Source organism: Chiroxiphia lanceolata, chromosome 14, assembly GCF_009829145.1.
Source record: "Chiroxiphia lanceolata isolate bChiLan1 chromosome 14, bChiLan1.pri, whole genome shotgun sequence".
Lineage (NCBI taxonomy): Eukaryota > Metazoa > Chordata > Aves > Passeriformes > Pipridae > Chiroxiphia > Chiroxiphia lanceolata.
In genome coordinates, this window is record NC_045650.1 from 4,327,424 (window position 1) to 4,350,917 (window position 23,494).

Genomic DNA, 23,494 nt, shown 5'->3' on the forward strand with positions numbered 1-23,494 from the left:
TATGTACTGAATCTCTTCTCCTCCGTAATCTTGCGTTTCTGCCTCATAATTCATTTTGAGAGGTACTTAAAAACATTGAGAAAATGAGACTTCCTATGATCAGATGGTTGGTTCTCACACAAAACTATGATTATTATGGAGGCAAAGTTGAACTGGATGCAAGGTTTTAGTAACAAACAATAAAAGTTTGTGGTTGTTTAACAGCACATTACACATGTGCAGCTTCCTAAGATACAGAGGAGAAAGGTGCAGGACATCCATAAAGATCAAAGAGTACTGGAAGGATATATATTTTAGAAACATTTTATCCTTGAAATAAAGCCAGTGGAGCTCCCTGGACTGACAACAGGGAATCTAAAGAAGAATTTGGGTGTAATTTAGGTGTTCCTAAGAGAGACATATCAGCAGGAGCACACTGGGGAACAGCACCACCAGGCTTGGTAATGACTAATGCAGGCAGGAATTGCTACTGACTTTGAACAGTCAGCAGATCACAGTCAATCTGGTTTTTTGGAGGCAATATCTCCTAGTCATCCTTTGCTCTTGTTTGTTTATCCTGGTATCCCCAGTCAGCACATTGCTCAGAGCTTGTTTTCCCACACATATGGAAGAGGTCAAGCCACCAGGCTGCCTGGCTTGCATATGTTCTTTAATTGCAGCCATACGCAGATCAGGCCTTCCTTAATGCTGAAATAAAACAACTCATCTTGGGATGTGAAAAGAAGCCACAAAACAGCCCAACTCCCTTTATCCTCTTGGATAAAGGCACAGGTCTTGCCTTTGTGCCTATCAGAAAGGAAATGCTGCCACAGCTTGATTTTTTCCTACTGGTGTTTTTGCTGTGAGTTGACATTGAAGCTGTTAAATATGCCCAGATGTCAGGTTTAGCAGAGGCCAAACGCTGAGTGGATGGTGCAATGCATTCACCCCTTTGCCAGCACGGTTGTGAGAAGGTTATTATGGTTATGAAAAGGTTATTATGGTTCTGAGAAGGTTATTATGGTTCTGAGAAGGTTTTGTTATTTCATGCTGCTGTAATATTAAGGTTTTGTTCAAAAAAACCCAAAAAAACCCACGAGAAAGCACTGAATGCATTTTGAAATGGAGACATTTTTTAAAATGCAAATTTATTTCCTGGGAGTTTAGATCTAAACTCTTTGTGAAGCCAGAGCTGAGCAGAAAATGTGAATTAGAAGCAGAGTGGGAGGGCACTCAGGAACAGATCCAAGGGATGCTGCTGAGGTTCACAGGAAAACAGGAAAAGGGTTTTCTCAGATAAATTAAAGCACTATTCCAAGCACAGGTTTGGGTCAATCTCTCCTGTTTCTGAACCAGATGGTTCAATGCCTCCACAGAAATAACTATTGGTGGTTCAGATGTGGAAATGATGCTGCTCCACTTTACAGCTGAGACATGAGCTCTCCTTTCAGAGGGAATCTCTTCTCTTAAAAGTTTCCTTTCTTAGAACTTTTGAGCATAGGCATTGCACAGACAAATATCTGGTTAATGTTCAGGTATTTAGGCTGTTTACAAACAGAATAAAATTCAAGGACTTGCTGAATGGGTAATCTAAAACTGTGAAAAATTTAAGTAAGTTTCAGATGTTGAAAGAATTAATAAAATCTCTTGAAGGGGTGGGGAAAAAAGGAAGAAAACAAAAAATATATGGGGAAAAAATGTAATTAAGGTATTCATTGGACATGGTCAGCTACTCAGAGCAGCGTGGTCTTGAAAAATGTATTTGTATTTATCATAAAGTCAACCTTGGTTATGTTGAAAGTCTCTCAGACCAGTGGCCCAAGTCATATAGTGATCACAGCATTTTTGTTTGCATCAAGCTACACTGTCTTTCTATTTTATGTCACTATGGCAGTCAGCAGTGGTATATAAGCGAGTAGCAGACTTTACAGGTCTAAACCCAAAATGCCACTGATGACGTGTCAGGATGTGCTGGATTGCACTGTGAGGGAGAACTTGAAATGCATTTTCTTAAAATGCACACTTTTCACACAAGTATCTTCATGAAATCAGTGGTTTTGGTTGGTTAATATCTGTGCTTCGTGTAATGATTTTAAATCTCCTCGTACCTTTTTAGGTTTAGATCCTTGTCCCCCAGTAATCTGTTCTCTCTCTCCATAGATTGCTGCATAGACCTACATAAACAAAACACTGGCATGTTCCAGTTTATTCAAGCTCACCCAATGAGGGAGAGTATTTGGCTATTACACAACTTAAATCATGTTGCTTCATTAGGATTAAGCAGACCAAGAAGAGTTTGTTCAGAGATCTGTAGCAAGAGCTGCAGTGTAAAAGCTACTTATAAAATGTTTAGGCAGGAGATAAGAAATCCGGTTAATTCTTGATCATCCTAATCATTCCCTGACAGCAACTGGTGCACTGGGCAGCTTTAGGCTGGCCTAGAGTGGGGTAAGTCTTGTGTAATCAGTGATTCTTCTCCTGAGACCCATGAACAACAAATCTGCTTCTATGTCTGTAACCTCATCTGCTGCTTTTCTCCAGCTCTTACCAGGTGCCCACTCATCTGACTCTCTTAAGTCTTAAATTTAAAAATTTATTTAAATACCATTTTCTAAAAAAAAAAACCAAAGAAAACACCCCATATTTCAGATGTTGCTCTTACAGTCTGAGTCTGATTTTTAAAGGAAAGACCATCCTGTTCTAATTCTTTTCCGAAATAAACCCCACATTTTTAAATAAAATACTTTCCAGGGCACCTTAATTATGCTTGATGACATTTGTATATATCAATTACAATGCAAAGGCTAAAGCTCCTTCAGGAGGTAAAAACTACAATGCAAATGTTAATTTTTTTAGTAAGTTAAAATATTTAATCTTAGTTCTAGATCTACTTAATTTGTCTATTTACAAGGTAATAGGAAGGCATATGAAGTGTTAGAAGCACTGTGACAAGTTCCAAATTATAGACTCAGGAGACAAAGAATTGTGACACAATTGGCTCCTGCAAGGTGGGATAATTATAATGGAAGGGAGAACAAGGGGGAGGAAAACTACACATAAAAAAGCATTGAGGTGTTTCAGATAATAGACTCTGATTTGTAGTATGATGTTGCATATTTGCATAGAATTACCATAGTTATTAATGAATTCCAGACTTTTATTTTTATGAAACATCACCTTCTGTGCACATAAACCACATTATAATACTGCAATTTAACTGAAATGATAGGCAAATGTTATTAAAGATAGGGAGAAGGATTGGTTTTATTGTATGGAGTGGCTAATTTACTGATTTAGAAGGAGAAGAGCTTTCAGAGAAAAAAATTAAGCACCTTTGGGCCATGTTTTAGTGCAACTGCAGTCCCCCGCCATTAAGATGAAAAGGATTTTCCTAATACTTTTATAAGTTTCAAAATAACAGTGCTAGGATTTTATATAGACATAAAATACATAAATTATTGAATATATTAGTGTATAAAGTGCGTGAACTGCATCTGACACGGAGTCTCTTTAATACAACTTACACTGCTTCTTTGATGTGTTTTGTTTAACTTTTCAAGTGTTGTCAAAACATGCATCTGATTATAATCATTGTCCCATTTTTTTACCCTTCAGGAAATGTCAAGTTTTAGATTCCAGTCTCTAGACTTGAACTTCTTTAGAACATGAACTTGTGCACCGATTCACAGGATCACTAATGAAAAACTTATTTTACCTACTTCTTCAAACTGCTATTCATATAAAGGACAGTCAGCCTGTAAATTCTTTTTAGAGAGGAAAAACTACCACACCTTAAGGAAATCCACAGCCTCACATACTTTAACTTCATACTGGTTTGATACCTTAAATTTAAAGTTGCATCAGAAATACATCACCACAAAATTGTAATGGATCTCTGATGAAATCAAAGAAATGTTTACAGAGATAAGTGTTTTAGAATCAGGTTTGCACTGTGTTATCTGTTAGGCTCTTAACCTTTAAAAACATACCTCCAGGAAGGAAATTTCATTTTAAAAGTGTGTTTTGATGGTTTTTATTCTAGTTAAGTGTCAGAACTATTTATGCTAAAGTCATAGTCCGTGATTATTTGGGATTTTTGGGTTTGTTATTATTTTAATTATTTTATTTTTGAACAGGCTGTGTTTGCCTGGTTTTATGAAGTGCTGACTGGCTCCATGCTATCCCAAACACTGTCACTTCCATGGCCAAGAGAAGGAGCAGCAGCCACAGCAGTGTACACAGAAGGGAGGGGTGGGATCCCATCTGGCACGCTGTGTTTTCCCAAAGGGGATTCCAAAATCCCAGACCTCCTTTGGGGATTTCTTTCCCAGTGATCTGAGAGCCCCAGGGAGGCAGGTGGCAGAGGTGATGTGCTGTGGTACCTGTCCCTGTGAGCACAGGGCTCTGGGGACCAGGAGGGAGCCTGGAAGGACCAGGGTTGAGCTGGAGCATCCCTGCAGAGCTGCTTCAGCTGTGCAGGTCCACAGCAACTCTAAGTCAATTATGGGTGATTCAGGGTGGGTTGAAAACCAGGCTGAAGTGGGGAAGATGTGCCTGAAGATGGAGCTTTTAAATTAATTTCCTAAGCCTGCTCATTGCACAGTGGTGCCAGGCCTTGGGAAGAGGGCACAGCACACAGTTCTGGGGCAGTTCACAGGTAAATCAGCTTAAAGCAAGTGGGAAATGAGCCCTGAGGGGGAGTGGAGCATGCCAGGGGGCCAGATGTGCTGCCTTCAGGATGGGGAGAAGCACTTCGGGGTGTTGGGGCAGGAGGGGACTCACGGGGGCAAAGGCTGGGTGGGCACACAAAGGGTCCAGAGCTGTTTGGGACTGGACCCATAAATGGGGGGGATTCCAGCTTGTGCATCAAACATACAAATGGGAGTGTGGCACATGATTTAGGTTGTGGTGCTTGAAATGCCTTGAACATGGTGAATTTTATGCAAGATACTTGAATTTCAGTCAGGGCTGTTTCCTTTAATCTCCTTGCTCAGATCTCCTACCCTGCGCTTTTATGTCGGTTGAGTGAAAATTTTAAGTCTCAGAGCATCACCTACTGAAAAACTGTATATGTACCCACATGTTTATACATATTTATACATGTATTTATACATATATTACTCTGACTACTTACATGAATGACAACATAAAGAAAAATTACTATAATTAAAAAGAAATCTGTTTTTAAGATAAGTTAAAGTCATTACTTATGCAACATAAACTATTTAGCTAAAATCATATCCTGTGTCTATTAAACTTAGATGTGCATACATTATTTTTATCACTGTATGTCACGTTACAGCAAAACAATTTGAGTACCTGTAAGAGAAGATGCTGGGGGGGGTTTCCACAAAAGAAATAAACTCTTCTTATGTTACAGGGATTTCTCGCTCCGCTTTTGATCTTCGGGTGTTGCTGTCTACAAAAACATTGATTAGCACTTAACTTTTTTCCCCCCATTATACTTGTTATTTTTTATCTTGATGTTTGCTACAATAATTTGGCCTATTTTTATCTTGGTAGCTAAAATTTTTCTGGATTGCTTTATTAGCATAAAATCCTAATTTGTGATGTTATTGCATACCTGCAGTAAGGTATGAAAACACCCGAAGCTATTGCTGAAGACTTTTTTCATTCCATTCCTTTGAATGTAAAAAACCTCATATCTTGTATTGTTAGATGGATTAAAAAAATTGTCTTAATTTTCTCTCTGTCTTTTAAAAAATGGAATTTCAAACCAGGATGTATGTATGAAACAGGCTGTGTGTCACAGCTGGAATTGTGACACAGACACAAGGTGGGAGGGTTCATGACCATGGTGTGTTTAGCTATTTCTGCATGTTTGATTTTATGACATAAAAAGGAAGAACTATCTGTTTGGAGGCGGATTTCCTATTTTTCAGTTTCCAGTATGCATTTTTAATTCTGTGGAGTATTCAACAACTTACCCCTTACACCACATCTTCTACTCTGCACTAATAAAAATAACAGCCTGCTTCAGGTTGCTTAGAAAAAAAAAAGGCATTTTCCCCTGTCTCCTGAATTCTACCATTTCTGACAACAGCCACCTGTTTTCTGTACTTCAGAAAAGCTGATCAAGTGTGAAAGCCCTGGAGGGGACCTGTGCTGTCTGTTCCCTCACCACCTACAATAACCCCAGTCACCAGGAACAGCAAAACAGCAGCTCAGCCTGAGCCAGGAGAGGGGAACCAGGGCAGGGCAGGGATGCTCCCTGATAGCCTGGGAGCATTAGGGAATGGAATTGCTGGATTGAAAGCTGTGTTTCACAGGCTGCTAGCAGAGTTATCCCTCCACCTAAATCAGCTGTGTATCTCACTGAGAGGTGTCACTGCGAGCACAGCTCCAGCTTGGCATTTTGCTAATGATATTCCTCTATAATAAGCTTGTCTGCCTCTGATCTCACACTTTCTGCCTCTTGAAATCCTTCTTTCCAAGTCCTGTCATTGAACAGGGCGTCAGGAATTGCTGAGCTCCAACCTGAAACACGGAATCAATCTGTCACTGAGCAAATCAGATAATCTGTGTGGGGCTCTTTGGGGTGTGTGCAGGTAATAATGCTGTCATATATTAGACTTAGTGGATATACAGAATTGCTTATTGTTTGAACTGTGCTTTTATGGGAAGAAGCTTAAGTAAATATTTAACAGCTTTACCAGTCATGTTTTTCTATGCTCAAGGTGGGCTGTTATTCAGCCCTTCCTTCCAGCAGTTGCCCTTTCTGCAATGTCCCTGTCCAGGCCCCTTTCACTGAAAAGGAGCGTAGTTGACTTTCTATTCCCACTAAGCAGTTTCTGATCCAGAAATCATGAGAATTTGACAAACTGCTTGGCTGTGTGGTTCTAGACAGACAGCATCTGGAGTTGCTTTAACAGTCAGGATTCATTCTCTAAACCTGTATATCCATTTCCATTAATTCAGTCACTTGATAAAAACAATGATGCAACAACCTTGAAGCATCATGAAACAAAACCAGGGAACGTAACAAATCCTGCTTGTTTTTTTCTCCTGCTCTTGGATGAAAAATAACCCTGCTTACGCTAATGGCACCCTCTTGTCCCTTTTAGAGGTTTTATCTTTTATTTTTCTATCTTTTTAAACCAGAAATTCTATCTAGGATTTACTGTGCAAGAGAGAAATCACCTGCCAGGAGACAGAATTTTCCAGGCTCGGGAGCATCGTTTCCGTGGTGTGGCTCACAATAACAGCATGTATTTGACACGGGGAGGGCAGAGTGTGGCTGTGAAAACTGAAGTCAGCTGTGACAGTGATTTAGTCTGGCAGGTTGGAGACTCTCTCAGTTGGCAACACGTAGATGAGATGGCTACAGGAGTTAGAGGAGATCTGGGGACTGGCAGTGCCACATACACACAACAAGGCTCCTCACCTACTCATTGTCAACCACAGCTCTTCACTTCCAAAGGTGTCCACTGAATAATAATCCATGTACTTCAAACTTGGGGATGTATCTGCTCTCTTTCTCTTTTCTCCTTTGGAACAATCTCCTCTCTTTGCCATCACTTTGATTGCTGACAATGGAATAGGGCTTGTGAGGCTTGGTGGCCTCAGAGCATCAGGATGAGGTGCTTGGAGGGGATGCTTTCAAGGACTATTTTTAATCACCTTTTTCCCATGTGGTAGCTTGTTATAGTTGTTTAATTCAAAAATTAAAAGCTTGCATTTGAGGCAAGCTGAAATCAAGAGCAATCCAATGACTCAGTCTTCTCCAAAGGTATTGATTCACTGTCATTTTCATCATATCTTTATCTTTTTCCATTTATTGTACCTCACTCAGTCTCAGCTAAACCACCAACTTGCATCAGCACTTTTACTGTGCTGAAAAAATCCCTTTCATCTCCTGATTATCTTTATGGACACATTTTATCTATGCTGTGCTGTATTTTATATTGACATCGAGGTTGCCAGCGGTGTGCAATTAATAAACCTGAAGATAAAACAAAGAACTTCTTCACTGGGTGGATTCCCTCAAACACATTTCCTGTTCAATCCTCTGTGTTTTCCAATGACTTGAGAAATTGCTCTGGTTGATTACACTTGTTGATATCTCACATTCTCTCTGGTTTTTATACATTTAGTGGTTAAAGTGTTTTCTTTCATGCTTAGCTTTTCTTAAAAGCAAAGTGACAGGTTTCCAGAGCTTTTATGTGATAATGAATTATTGGGAAAAATGTCTTCTACTTGTTTCCACAGGAATAAGTAATGTTGAAGTGGGAAACAGAACCAGGAGGATCTAGTTTATCATTCTTGTAACATGTTCTTGAGTGTGCAAAATGAAACCCTTTCTGAGGGAAAACCAAACTCTGTTGAGCTGGTTGTTGCTGGAAAAGCCATCCCAGTACATCCACTTAGTGATCACCTTGGCAGGAGTAGAAGCTGAGGGGAAAATACAGTAGGGGAGGAAATTCCTTCAGTGCTTTAATAATAGAAAGATTACCCACAGTATTACACAGATGGCATACTGATATGAAATAGAACTTGTCTTTGAAGTTTAAACTTTTCCAAAATAGAATGATTGTGGCTAATTGTCCAGAATTTGTTCTGAAAAAAAGATGAATTTTTCTCATCTGCAGCGACTTATTTTGTGTCACTGTTCAGTCTTCATCTGGATCTTCCAGCCCACAGTGATCATGATGCTTTAGGCATGATATGTGTACAACAACAACAGCATTAATTCTGTCCCTAATATTCAAAATCATTTTTAAGTCTGAGTTCACAGTGAGCTCAATGAGATAACAAAATGCTTCATTCCCTGTAGGTCGCCCTCCAAGCTGGAGGCAAGGGTTTGATTTATTTCTGAGTGAACTTTGACAGGGAGAATGTCTGGCAGAGAAGGCATCGTGCTCAGTGCCAACTGTAAGTGCTCCAAAGCACTTCACCAAGTGTTTGCTTTTACTTTGCTTGACTTCCGCAGAATCCCATTTCACAAGCTGGTTATTGGTCACTATGTTTTCCTTTATGGAGCTGAAAATTGTTATTTCTAGTACAAATATCTATCCCTCAGGATAGTATATTCTTTGCAGTTCTTTATTCTCAGTTTAGCCAAAAAAAATTAACATGTGATGTTCATAGTCAGTCATCCTCTGTAACACAAGCATAGTTGGAATTAATAGTGGGCAATCAGTTCAAACTCTGAGAGTTGGTTTTGTTTTAATGCTCATTAAATTCTTTAATGTGCTACATCCTGTTGGGACTGCAAGAAATCAGGGTCCAATTCAGCATGATTGACACTTTCTGTGTGAATTTGAATTATTTAATGTCTTTGAACTGAGATATCTTTGTGCTTCTTACCTGGTCTAAGTAGGGAATTGGCTTGGTGATTAAAGGACCGAAACACGGATGAAGGAATGTGGATAAAGGTTTGGAAACCTTTAATTAGATTCAACCCTTCAGAATTAGAACAATGGATGAAAACCCAGTCAGAACTGTTAAATAGGAAGCACTGTTGCTGGCTGGAGTCTCTGAACCAGGACAGCTGTTCATACATGCCTGCTCTCTTCTCAGGTTCCTCCCTAAGCAGCCACTGAGAGCAGGAGCACCACGTCTCTGCTCTGACCTGGTTCAACTCTTCCCATGTGACATTCCATGGGGGACAGCTGCTCTCCAACAATAGCAGGGGTCAGGAAGGAACGTTCCTGCAAAAACCTGTCAGCCACGTAGGGCTGCACACCATGTTCCCAGCCCAGGTGAAAGGGGAGTTCTGCTCAGGGGAAGGGATTCCAGGCAGGTAGGGAGGCTCACACAGACCTGGAGCAGTGGGACTGCCATGGGCAGGCACGGGGAGGGGACAGGGCACTGACTCCTGACAGACCTTGGCACTCAGCACATGAGGATGGTGTTTGCCTTTCCCTCAGGGACTCAGTCAGACCCAAGTGGTTGTGGGTGCCCCCTGTGTGTTCTGGACAAAGCACCCTGTTGTTCAGTGTCCAACCAGGTGTCCACAACCGCCCCGTCCCTTCAGGCAGTGCCACTCAGGCTGTGTGACCTCACGGTGGTGTTTGCAGAGCTGACAGCACACGGCATCACTTCATCCTCTTCTTTCCCCTCAGAATTATGGGCTGGAGACCGAAAACCTGAGGACTCTGTCTCACAAGCTGAATGCCTCAGCCAAAAACCTTCAGAACTTTATCACGGGTAGGAGGAGGAGTGGCCACTACGACGGCAGAGCCTCCAGACGGCTGCCAAACGATTTCCTTACCTCTGTAGTTGACCTGATTGGTGCTGCCAAGAACTTGCTCGCCTGGCTGGACAGGTAATTAACTGTTCCTCGACCCCTTAGCGTGGGAATAATTCTTTGGGGAGTTTTGCATTCGTTCTTTCTTTGTCTCTTATGCTCTGTCATTCTAATATTCAACTGGCGGGGCTGGAATTTTGGCTCTAAATTTTATTTTACGGATTTCTCGAATGTCGGAGGCAAAATTTAGTCCCCTTGTCTTTCAGGCAGGTGTTAATGTTTGCTCTTTCAGCTGGATTTTGTGTGAAATGAATACTTCTGTGCCATTCCAAGGTGACATCTCACTGCTGCAAGTGGCAATGCCACTGGAAATTTCAGAGTGAAGGGCAAGGAAGAAAAGCTTGTAGAGTCTGAACTGTCTTTCAGCCATGAAAAAGACACAAAAACCTGGAGCTGAGCAAGCCAATTAAGAATATTCAAAATAAATTACAGCACTTGCTTAGTCTGAAAATTAAATTTTCTTATTAGAGTTTTTGTCAAGAGTAGGCTTGATGTGTTAGATACAATTGTGTTGTTTAATGGTTAGTAATCAGCCACTGTTTTTTTAAATTTAGGAATTGAGAATTTGGTGAAAAGTATCTCTCTGACTGTGGCAAGACAGAAAGCAAAATGTAAAATAGCATCAGAGCATTTAAGGTTTGTTTTTCTTTGAAGGTATAGCAGTGAATAGCTTTATCTTGAATCTGAATGCTCTGGAACTTATAAATGGCACCTTAAAAATCACAGTGAGAGTGAATCACCCTCCTTTACAGGATTTGTATAATCCTGGTGACATCTTCCTAACCTAATGCCAGCAGTCATATTCTCTCAGGCTATGACCTTGTCAGCTCTTATGAATTCAAATGGGGTCAGATTCAGCTGGAGTTTGGAAAGCCTGAAGAAAATCCAAGCGTGCAGGAAGCTGTTGGTGACTAAGTAAGCATTGCTTTGCTCCCTGAAAGAAGGTACTGATTGCTGCTGAAGAGTGATGTCATGCTGCAAAAGCCATGCTTTTAATGAGCAGTACAAAGGGAATCTGGGCTGCTTAGAGTTCTTTAAAAAATCCTGTTTCTGCTCTCCATAAGAATGAAAACTTCTGGTGTTCTGGCCAAAAGCCAGTTTACATCCTGCCTACGTATTTTCTTGTTTCAAAGGCATACATTACAAAAGTTGTGTAACTTGCTGCTGGAGATTATAATTTGGTGTTCCATATTTCTGTGGTGTAAAACTGATCTCTGTGTGAAATATATCTGCTTATGCTGTAATCAGGACTTAAACCCCCTAATGCTGTTTCAACCTGTCCTTCCCCTCTCACAGGTCTCCGTTTGTCAGCGTGACAGAATATTCACTGCTGAAAAACAACATTGTCCAACTGTGCCTGGAACTCACAACCATTGTGCAACAGGTAGGAGGGGTTGTCTTCTGCTCTGAGCCCTCTTCACACCTCTGCTGAAAAACTGCAATAGCAAAAACAGCTGAGCTTTTACATCCCCAGAAAAGCTGTTATAGCATATATTCCCATTCCCTGGGAGTGACAGGAAAAATTTTGGGCTTTGGTGATCCTCATACACCTGGAGAGATTGAAGGACAGTGTGAATTTAATCCTCTTTGCTGTTGAGTAGACAATTTGGTGTCAGGTTATCTCCCACCATGCAATGTTACACAAAAAGCCACAGTGGGAAACAGCTTAACTGCTGCTAACAGGTTATTGCAGATTAAAATATGAATGATCCAGAATCTTTCAGGGACAAGGTCTTAAAATACATACAAATATATCCTGAACCTGTACTGTGGCCTCTTCACTGAAAGGAGAGCCAGTTACATGGAAGTTGTTTAGTGATGAACGTTAAATATTTATAACATTAAACAACCCAAATAAGGAACAAATAAGGGTAGTAGTATTATCATCACTGGCATTAATTAATTGTGATATGGCACAGTCCACAGGTACATGAAATTAATTTATCTGGTCTGTAGTTCTATATGGTATATAAATAACAATAGCCTCTAACAGTGTCTGCCCCTGCAGTAAGACAAGGGGTGACACACAGGTAGAGAAAGACTGAGTGTAAATTAGTTTTACAAATGTTTACAGAGAGCTTCTCCCCCTGTGAGTGAATACAAATATCGAAGAGACAGAACAGTGTTATTGGAATACGTGGAGAGGACAGGAATGGGCTGTCTTGGAATGAAGTAAAAGAGAAAGATGAAAGAGTTGTAGAGGGGGAAAGAAGAATCAAGCTTAGCTAAAGCTCAGCTCTGTGAGGACCTTAAGCTGGCCCTGCCTCCTGTCCAGAGGACTCCCCTGCCTCTGTCCTGTGCTGGCACAGTTTTCTGTGTAACCTCATAGCAGACCAACCATAGAACTCACTTCATTCCAGAAGCTTTTGGGAGTAGGAACATTCTGAAAACTTTTTTCCCCCTCCTCTTCAAATTTATTTCAGTTCTTGGAGAAAAAGAACTAAGGCTGATAAATATGCCATTGTACTTTGCATGACTATCCTTAATTTGTAGTATTCAGCTTTATTCCTTTTGGAAACTGTGTCCTTTATGCATTTTTGCAGTGCAAGACAATGATCCTTTTTGTCTTTTCTTAGTTTAAAAATTCCTATGTCGGCATTTAATTATTTATGTATCTTTATTAAGCTTTCTCTTACAAGGTGTTTATAGCACGAGGCTATTTTTGATTTACAGACTAAGCAAAAAGACCTTCTCTACAGTATAAAAAGTTTGGATTCCGATTCCACCCTTCAGCTGATATTGCACTTTGTTTGTATGAGTTTGATTTTTCCCTGTGGTCTGGGTGAAAAAAAAGTGTAATTTTGGATTGCTGTCTCCATTTCTGTCATTCGTGTCCCTGCTTTTGGCAGATGAAATTCTGTTCTCCTCTGCCAGCAATAGTTTGGTTCTCTATTTTTTCCAGTTCTTCAGCTCCAGTCCCAAAGCTGTCCTTCTTTTGACAACTTGAAACCAATCTTTTAGCATAAACTCCAAGATCTTCCAAGGTGAAAAATGCTTAGTTAGTACTTCAGGTTGGCTACAAATCAGGTTTTGTCTTTGCCTTATCTTCTTGTCAAATCTGGATTGTTTGATAGATGTCTATTATGACCTTTTTACAGTGTATTAAACTTAGCATCAGACAGAGCTGATAAAACCAACTCAGTCATAGAGAGACAGTTTTGCTGTTACTAAATCTGAAGAAAATTGATCTTAATGTGTGAAAGCAGAAATGTGTCACCTAAGCCAGAACTGCAGTCTGAACTGTAGGCTGAAATATGAACTGAAAGGCATAACTAATGCAAACCTAGGTCTCAGAACCTTTCAGATAATCCTTGTTTTATGAATTATATGCATTTTAAACACCTAATTCAGCCAGTGTGAAAGCAGCAGTCGAGGCTACCCATTTGGCACATTAAGTGAGGAATGTCTTCAACATGTAGAGTTGTTTTGTGCAAAATGAACAGGCTTTGTGTGCATAACTCACAGCTGCCACTCCAGGTGAACTTCCTTCTGAACTGGGGACATGACTCTGGAACCTTAGTTTAACACAGATATTGCTTGTGAATCTTCATGTACTGAATGATGTGAGTGACATACCCTTAGATCTAAGCAGACAGTAGCTTTTTTGGCTTCTAGGTCATGTTCTTTCTCTGTGTGAGTGTGAAGATGAGATCATTCAAAAATTTTATTTTTATGTATCATTATTGTTATTATTATTATTTACATACCATGTAAATGCTGTGATGAATAGTCACTTGTTTATCTGTAAACAGCATCTTCTCACACTGGTTATGAGAAAACTGATCTTTATTCTCTTATTTTAGGGGAGTTTTATAGCTCTATTAAGTACTCCATTTATGCTTGGAAATGTAATTTATTCTACTCAGTTTTCTCAACCTCTTTGATCACCTCCCCTAAACTCCTATAAAAGAATAGCACCATGCAGAAAACTGCAGAGACATCCTGATTGTGAGATGCAATGTCCCATCAAAATGTGTTTATAATAGTATGCAAAAAAGCATGTTAGAACAGAGTCTTGAAACATTTCAGCTCTCAGTTGGATTAATTTTGAAATATAGCTCTAGTTTCAAGGCACACTTTTTGCTCTGAAAAGGAATCCACCAGACTAACTTCCCTGAATTTGGATTCGCTCCTGCTTTAGCACCAAGACTTCCCCGAGGGAAAGTCAACTGGAATAACTGGGACAAAATAAGTTTCCACTTTTGTTCATAAAATGTAGCCATTGGTTAATCTTTTGTTGAGTAGAAAGAGTTCAGCAGTTCTAGTGAAAGTTGGGTTTCTACTCATTTTTTCCTGATCATGTCAATGACGTTTAAACCTGAGATAGATGCTTTTTATACACCATTAACCTGCCTGAACAACCATCCTCATAACAAAAAGTGTGTTTCCAAAGGATGTCAGCACAACTCAGCCTTTTTTCCAACAAAAGCCAAACAAAATTTTGCCTGTTCTTTATTAATATTTAATTAACCTCACTGAGATAAATTCAGAGACTGTATCATGAATTTTTACCCAGTTTTTAGTCAAATACAGTGTGTTTAGGATGAAGGTTTTTTTAGAGCTGTCTTGTTTGCACTGCAACTGATAGAAATTGTTGTTTCTTAGTAGCTTCCTGTACGTGGTGCAACTTTTAAATTAGCCTCCCCTGAGCAGGCACTTGGACCAGATAACCTCCAGAGGTCCCTTCCACTTGAATTATCCTGTGATTCAGCAACTGCCATGAAAAATGTGGGTGCTATTTTCAGGTTGAACTTTGCAGACTTCAGCTTTCAGCCCCTCGATCTTATTTTGCTTGCATTTGCTAAAGAACGTGTGGTTATCTAACATCTGTTCACTCTTTTCTAAATATAGATTATGATCAAGTCTCTACCTTAATTAATTCAGGTAAAATAAGTTGCTTTGGTGCATTTACCGTTATCTTTGCCTAATTTCAGAGTAACCTCTTTCTGTTTAATGGGAGAATTTCAGAAGTCTTTCATTTTATGTGTGTAAGCAATATATCTTTAAATATCACTCTGTCATATCCACCCCTCCAAGGCTGATGTAGGACTTTACTGCAGTGTTATCTTGGGAAATGTCAGTCAACTGGCAAACACCACAAAGTTTTAAGTTCCCTTCCAAGCTGCTGCTTTATAGGGTCTCTGTTTCTTTTTAGTAGTCGACTTAACTCACGCTGCTTTATTGTACTAAGTTAATGAACTAAGTATTTTACATATTTTTATGTGTAGTTAACTGTCCTCAAGACTCGCCATAAAACATTCTTTATGGCCTCTGCAAATTTCTGTAGTACTTGCAGTTTTTTCTCTCGGAATTAGAAATTTTAATTTTGAACATTGCGTGGGTGAGCACGAGTCCTCCTGACCTTTTCTCTTCATGAATATTCAAAAAGAGCTGTTTCACTTTATCAGAGTGATGAAGGTGTACTGCACCTTTGAAAGGTAGGGTGTTCAGGACAGAGCAGAACTTGGCTTGTTTGCAGTACTGCTGCTCTGACTGGTTTTGTAATTCCTGTATTTTTTTTCCTTTTGCAGAGGGGAAACAGAACACAGCTTCTAATTTTTTAACGATTATTTTAAAACTCTGAGAAGAAATATTTTTATCGTGTCATCTTGTTACTGGAGGATGTAGAAAGAATACAACCATAACTGTTATTTATTTTCTAAGAAAAATAGATCAACATTCTATAAATGGTAGGCCTGGAAGATTATTTTTTAATGAGATCCCTAGTGCATTGCTGTGTATCAGAGAGAAATAAATCAGAAGAATATTGTGACCTACATATCTTAATGTTTTAGTATAATATTGCAAGTGCTTTTAACCTCTCAGTTAAACTAGTCTGATGTATTTAAAAGAAAAAAGTCAATATGCATCTATTTTGGAAGGAATCCCAAAGCCATTAACATTTTTCATGCTAATGTAATCTTGAATGTGCAACATAAGTACAGCTAACATTAATTCTGCTCTACAAAACAGTAAAATTTGAGTTTTACTACACATAAGTCTTCTATTCTTTGACCTGAAGTAATTAAGTTTGTTCAGAATGAAGCTCATATTGTATTTCTAGTGCAGAAATTAAAGGAATAATTTAGAAAGGAACATTAGCTCTGAAGTCAAGCTGGAAGCCCTGCTGTGATCATTTTGTTCTCTTGGTGCAGGGAGGGTTAAAAGGAGACGGCGGACGTGCTGTTTGAAGTGTGTAAAACTTGTAGGAAAAACTGCCTTGGGCATTGTCAACCAAACTGAGTAATTGAATTCTTTTTTGTGCTCTAGAAAATAACAGCTAGAATACAGAAGAAACATCAAAGGGATACTTGACCATGAAATGCTAATATAAATTCTTCTGCGTTCCTTGGCGCTCACAATCTTCTGATTTTAACTTTCTTGTTCCATAGCAATTTTCTTGAAGCTGCATTCACTTAGAAATTAATTTCTCCACAGAAGCACCAAAACAAAAGTTGACTTTAGAGCTGAGGGTGTGACAGTTCCCTGTGCCCGGGCTGAGGGCTTGGATAGACTGAAGCTACTCTGCAGCGGCCTCAGATGGGATCAGGGACAACATCCTCAAAGTGGCACCCAAGGAAGAAGGTTTGGGAGCTGGCTAAGGATTTGGGATGCTGAACTAGAGGAGCAGAGAACTGCCAGGCAGCTCCCATTTCTTTGGCAGAGAGCATCCAGCCCAAACTGACCATACACTGACCTGCTCCTGGAGTGCATGGAGTGAGGATGTTGGAATTGTGTCCTAGGAAGGTGAAGCAATTAACTGTTATTGCTAACATATTAAAATCCAGGAAAGAGGACTAGGGAATCTTAAGTTACTTGAAGGGATCTTTCAGGTATATCACAGTTAAATTTTACTTGAAAACTTATTCAGGGAAATAAAACCCAATAAATGAGACAGGTTTTTTGACTCGTCGTATCCTCATCCTTAAAAACACGTCCTGAAATCCATATCTGGCTTTGTACAAAGCTTTTTCCAAAGTGGCATAGCCCTTGGAGAAGCATTTAACAATTCCCCAGCACAATTTGTGCTTTTAGCCATTAATTCACTTAAATGTAAATGATCTGTGCCAGTGTAGCATTACAAACAAGATCCCTGTGCCAAAAACGTGCCCGGTGAGATGAGGCTCCTTCCCTCCCTCCCAGGGTCTGGGACTCCCACCAACCACTGGGATGGGGGTCAGCCTTCCTGGAATACCTCAGGAACATTTTCTCCTCGGATTTTATAACAGAAATTCCCTCTATGCTGACAGATGGGAGCTGCTGGTGTTTCCCAGGTGGGGCTGAGGGCAGAGGGAGCCTGGCCAGGGCTGGGGCTGCTGTCAGAGGGCACCAAGATTCTCAGGAGCTCTATCCTCTTCTCATTCTGCCTGGAAGAGTTATTTTCCATATTTCCCTTATTATTTTCCATTTTACTAAAGTATAGCTTGAGATTTGAAGTGTGGACTGGCAGGAGGAGGTGGGGGCAGAGCTGCCTCAGTTAATCTGGGCTCTCTCTTGCCACCATGCCATGGCTGTGCCCTGCTGTCCAGAGGGCTGTACTTGGGGACTTTTCAAACATTAATAAGCAATAGAGGCAGCAGAACTCTCTTAACAGTTTGTATGGTTGTTTGATGGAGGAAAATCAACATTCTAGCCCCTGTAATATCACTGTATCAAAAGCCAAGGTAAGGGTGTGGTGATGCTGCAGTTGTGGACTGGTAAGATCAATTATTCTTAAAATGATAGCTAAAATAAGCAAATTATTATTTCAAAGTTACAACTTTTAAGCTAACTAAGAGGTTCATCAGGGATACTTGAGAAATAGTTAACAGCATAAAGCCTTCTTTTATTTCTTAGCAGGAAATTTAATGTGATGTTCATTAATTGCTTTTGTTCTGTTTTACCACAGGATTGTACAGTGTATGAAACAGAAAATAAAATTCTTCATGTGGTAAGTAATTCTACTTTGGTATTCTCTAATCTTACCCTGCATGCTTTAATGATTAAAAAAGAAAAAAGGCTACTCTAGGAAAATGAAATTCCTTATTATTTGACTTAATTTCTGACGAATTGTATCAGTGGCTAAAAGTCAAAGTTCCCTGCAGTGTTGCTGTCTGTTATACCTACAGTTAATTGCATATATAGTCATTGTTCTTAGGTTGATTTGGAAGCTTCACAGTATCCTTACCAGTGTTATAGTCTTACTGGGATTGCTGGTGTGGAATTCCAGCCCTCAGAGCCACAGACCTGGTGCATCACTGGTTGTCAGACTGAGCACTTTGTGCCTTCAATGTTCAAAAAATCTGGTGACAAAGGGGAATGGAAGAATCTTATTCAAGATTATTGATTAGATATTAGCCTTTAACTTCAAATATTTCATGTATTCCTGATACCAGCACTGAAAACCTGTCCTGACACTAAGATAGAGTTAAAGCCTGTGGTGAAAGGGAACTCTCAAAGGATTTACAAGTTCAGATAAGCTTTTGACAAGCTCTGCCCAAGTGCCTGACTTGGTTTTTTATTTTTTTTAGTCTTTTACACATAGTCTGCTTCCAGCAGGGATTAAAATTTTTCATAAAACATTGATGTGCTGTTAAATTCAGAAAGCATGCAGTGACTTTCAGGGGGAAAAAAAAAAAGTGTACTTTTGCAAACCTGGGTCTGCAAAGAACTTTTAAAAGCACCTGATATCTTTTGGAATTTGGAATGCATATATATACATACATACATACACATGTATATACATCTTCTAGTCCACAATCCTACCTGAGTAGGACTTCTAGAAATACACCTTTAGCAGGAATATTACTTTTGACTTTTCTGCCTGTTCTGAACGGAAGCCTACAAAGATAGAAAAGAGAAAAGTTTCCATTTTTAAGTATTCCATAGGCTCAGAAGTGAAAGTGCTATAAACCTTGGGGAGCCTGGATCCCAAGGCAGTAGAACTCCTTTTAACCTGAGCAAAATCACCTGAAACAACCTGAGCATCTCAGAGAACCCAGGCTCTGAGAATCAACCCCTTTAGCATTGTAACTTTTGGTGAAATGAGAAGAATCACTATTTTTTTCACACCATCTTAAAAGCAAAAATTACTTAAAGGATACTGAATTCAAGAATAAGATTTATGAATTGTCCTTTTTTTTTATGGTCACTTTATTCCTAAAAATCAAACCCAAAGTTATAGAAAATACTCAAGAAAAATAATTGTGATGTTCCAAAGTAAAATTTTACAGTTGTAAGACATAGAATCTCTGACTTTTAAACACCACATGGCATTTTGTTTTATTTCTGAAAGATACTGAGAAAGATACACTTAGAATTCAAAGGAGATTTGTAAAGTTATGCTCCATGATTGATTTTCTTCATTGGTTACTGGAGAGATTCACAGAGGTGCAGATTTGCCTGGCAGAGCTCCAGGGCAGGGTGTGCTCAGGAGATGTGATTGCAGGTGCACAGTTCCCATTCCCTCACTAGTCCCATGATTAGACTGTGTCTACTCTGCAACCCAGGCATTAGGGGGAAAGCTAAATTATGCAGGAGTGATCACTTTGGGATCACCTGAACTGCATGTCTCAGAGCCAGGTGTCCTTTTTTGGAATACTTGTTTAGATCCCTATGCAGCCAAATGTGGTTATCAGGACTATATCAGTTCTTTAGGCTAATATAATATACCTGAGATAATTAAAAACTGCAACCTGCCAGTTGTTCTTTCTCTCAGCAGTAAATATAGATTATTCACTTAATCCATTGCACCACCCCAGCATTAGTTTTGAGCAGCACTCAAAATTAATGAGTTCTGATGTAGAAGTTTGCATAACTTGTTCAAGACTTAGTGGTTTCCTAAAGGTTCTGCTCTTGTCATGGCCCATTGAAAGAAATGTAATAAATGGGTTTAGGTGTTGGATGGCCTGTAAAACGTGTGGGAAGTTCCTTTGCAACTGAACTTCTTGAAGGAACCATTTTTGTTCAAGATGTTCCTAAGTTCACTTGGCTTCTCCATGGGTTTGGAACTAGTACACAAGACTTTGGTCCCTTCTGGTATTTTTATGCCAAAAATACTTCAGCATTTGCTAATGTACTCTCTGATGTTGCCAGTACCACACCAAACAGTACTTCCTGAGCCTGTGGTTTATTCATAAATTCTGTTCTGTTGTTCCCATTTATACAGTCTCAGCATTATTTGCATTATTTACAGCTGGTTTCAGGCCCCTATTGAACTACTTTTCCAGCAAACTGGTACTTTTAATTAGTCTAATACAATTTTTTAAAGTATTTTCCTACATAGATTTTTATTGACTTTTGGAATCATGAGGAGATCTTAAAGATTCACAGAATTAATTTCATAGAATCATATGATCATAAACGGTTTGGGTAGAAAGGGACCTTAAAGATCATTTCGTTCCAACCCCCTGCCATGGGCAGGGACACTTTCCATCAGACCAGGCTGCTTTGATTGAAAAGTTCTTTGTTGTTTTTTTCCTGAAAAAGTATTTGCATGAGACAACTCTAAAGTTTTATAACGTTGCATCAGAAAATAAAAAGTGTTCTCTCTGGGATTTACTCTGCATCTAGTCTGTACATATGCCCTTGAATTTTAAGGCATAAGAGAAGTTTCAGTTGGAAATCATAGTAATGTTTTGAGAGCCCAATAATCCAAAAGCTGGATGGAGGGCTGTGCTCACAGGCAGGGGCAGCCACCAGTTCCTCTGTGGAAGGGCAGCACTGTCCATTTTTTGAGCCAACCAGTTTCTCCATCTCAGGTGGGAGAAGACAGGACCTAAAGTTTTGTTTCAGGGCTCTGGCCCGAACTGTTTGAAATAATTCTGTTCCTGGTGCCCTTTAGCTGCAGCCACACACACACCTGACTGGGATGCTTTGCATCCTGCAGCTGCTGCAAGATGCAGATGCCACGTCCAGTACTCCAGAGCTGCCCTTGGATTTCCACATGAGTAACTGCACAGTGAATGGAAACACAGCCTATAAATTCAGGCAGTTAACTTATTCATTGTGACAACTTTATTTGTTTAACTTATATGTATAGTGTCAAATGAGATATTAGAAAGCCTCGTGCTTTTGCAAATGCCTGAAATAAAACTTCCCTTAAGGGATTTCACTAGACTTTGCTATAATTAGGAAAAAATGAGAGTATAATCCCCAAAGGAAAATAGATGCACAGCTTCAACTGGAAACCCATCCTGAAATTCATCTAAACGAATGCTTTCATATTAGGTTCAAGCATTTTTAGGTATAGTTGTTTTGAAGGAAAGCTTTAAGCAACACGTGGAAATTTGGGAATAAATCTTTACACATGAATGTTCCCTGGAACAGCTCAGCTCCTTTCTGATCCTTGGACTTTGCCTTTGATGGATGGGGTTAATCTGTCAGACCCACTGTCACCATCTGTGCAATGGGCCATGCAAGGTGTTTGTGTGGATTGGCATTTAGATTTTGAGATCTTTAGCTGGAAGGCAGGATAAAATAAAATTATTGCATAGTTGGAGTGATCTGGAATATCAGTTAAAGGATGTGTTCAAAGATGCATAAGAATTTTACTTCAGGAAATGGATTAACTAAGGCACTTCTCTGTCAGTGTAATTTTTAACAAAGGAAAAATTTTCCAAGTTGTAGAGCAGAATTCACTTAATTTTCACAGTTGGTAGGGATGATCCCATCATTTGGGAGCCAAAATAGGTTATTCATAAGACATTTCTTTTTACATATTTCACTTGAATTCCACTGTATTCAGAATCATACATTACAAAGACAGATAAAATAAAGCTCATTGGATTTGGGTTTGTTTTTTTGTTTTTGAAGTGCACATAGTTGGAGTGGAGAAGATATTTTAGAGATACAGATGTCCTCAGTGCACAGTGAAACCCTTTCAGCAGAACTGTACATACATGTACATTTGCTTGACATTTATGGATGTTTTCTGTTCCCTTTACCTCTTGTTCTTGACTTTCGTACCCCTGTAGTTTTTAGGGTGCTAAGAATTAAAATGGTCTGTTTGTTCTCAGTTAGGATAAGAATTTTGCTGGTAGTTTTCTGTTTAATACAAGGAATTGCATTGACTTGTTTTTCTCTATAGTGTAAAACCTTGTCTGGGATTTGTGACCACATCATTTCGCTCTCATCTGATTCTCTGGTGTCACAGTCAGCACATCTTGAGGTAGTTCATCTCACCAGCATCATGCCCAGTGAGGGGCTGGTAAGTAGCAAAGCAGTTTAAAATTTAACTCTTAGAATACACAACACAAGCCTCAGTTTCTCAGGGTGGTTTGTTTTTTTGAATTTATCAAGAAATCAGAATGTATTTTTAAGCAGTGTTCTTTTTTAGTAAGCTGAATCAAATTTCTAAAGGCAATTTAATTGACATTTAGCTGAGTAAAGGGATTGTATTTTACATTTTTTAATTAAAACCTGTTTTACCCAGGGCTTCATGTGCAACTGGTGACTGTATGAGCAGCTAAAGAAAAGTTCTGGTCCTCTGATAGTGATATTACAGCTTTTGGAATGTACTGAAATAATCCCCAAATACAAAGACACACAAACAAAATTAACTAAATGTCCTTCATGAAATTAATGACATTTAACCATTTGAATGACATCGAATCATTTGAAAATGGTCAGGGGAAGGTTTGTTTCTTGGACTTGCATAAAAATAGTTCCGTGATCAGTTGAAACAAACTTTCAGAAGTAGCAGCCCAGAAGCAAAATAAAATCCCTTTAGTTTGTAAATTGTTCACTGAGTAGCCTGGTCAGGTGTCCCCTGCACATCCCAGCTGCTCTGTGTTAGTGATGGGTCACAGCACCGAAATGTTCTGCAGGGATGAGTTTTGGAATTATTTGGCTACAGCTTTTAAATATTCATGGCCTGTATTTTTTTTGGACAATGGATTTTTGTGAAGTTTTAGCGCTCGGTTGGCAAAGGTTTCTGTCTCCCCCTCAACAGTCCCTCACGTTACAACCATTCATTCTGATGTTGGTGGGCTGCAGGAGGATAAGGGTTGTGCTTGGGAACCTAAGATCCCAATAAAAGCTGGAATTTAAGGTGGCACTGGGATGTTCTCGCGTGTTCTCCTCAAGAGCCAGGCTGCTTTTCCCAGTACAACCTCTTAGAGTGTCTTCAGCTGCCTTCTCAGAAGTTCTTTAATTTCTTCCTTTTCCCTACAAGAGGAATGTTCATTCTGGAGGAAGCAGTTGGAGGAGCAAAAAAGGGAGAAGGGGGTAGAAAAATTGGCATCTTTAAGGCTTATCTGCAGAAAA

General features: G+C 39.5%; 1 protein-coding gene across 4 annotated transcripts in view; it reads left to right on the top strand.

The window, feature by feature from the left end:
• LOC116793858 (connector enhancer of kinase suppressor of ras 2-like) overlaps positions 1 to 23,494 on the top strand; it is a 171,947-nt gene that overhangs the window by 74,506 nt on the left and 73,947 nt on the right. For all 4 annotated transcript variants that reach the window (XR_004359608.1, XM_032702033.1, XM_032702036.1 and 1 more), the window contains 4 exons: positions 10,065 to 10,267; positions 11,546 to 11,633; positions 18,138 to 18,179; positions 22,317 to 22,436. Coding sequence is in view for 3 of the 4 variants with exons in the window: in XM_032702033.1 (XP_032557924.1) it covers positions 10,065 to 10,267; positions 11,546 to 11,633; positions 18,138 to 18,179; positions 22,317 to 22,436 (453 nt within the window). In the remaining variant the exon portion in view is untranslated. The remainder of the gene's footprint in view (positions 1 to 10,064; positions 10,268 to 11,545; positions 11,634 to 18,137; positions 18,180 to 22,316; positions 22,437 to 23,494) is intronic.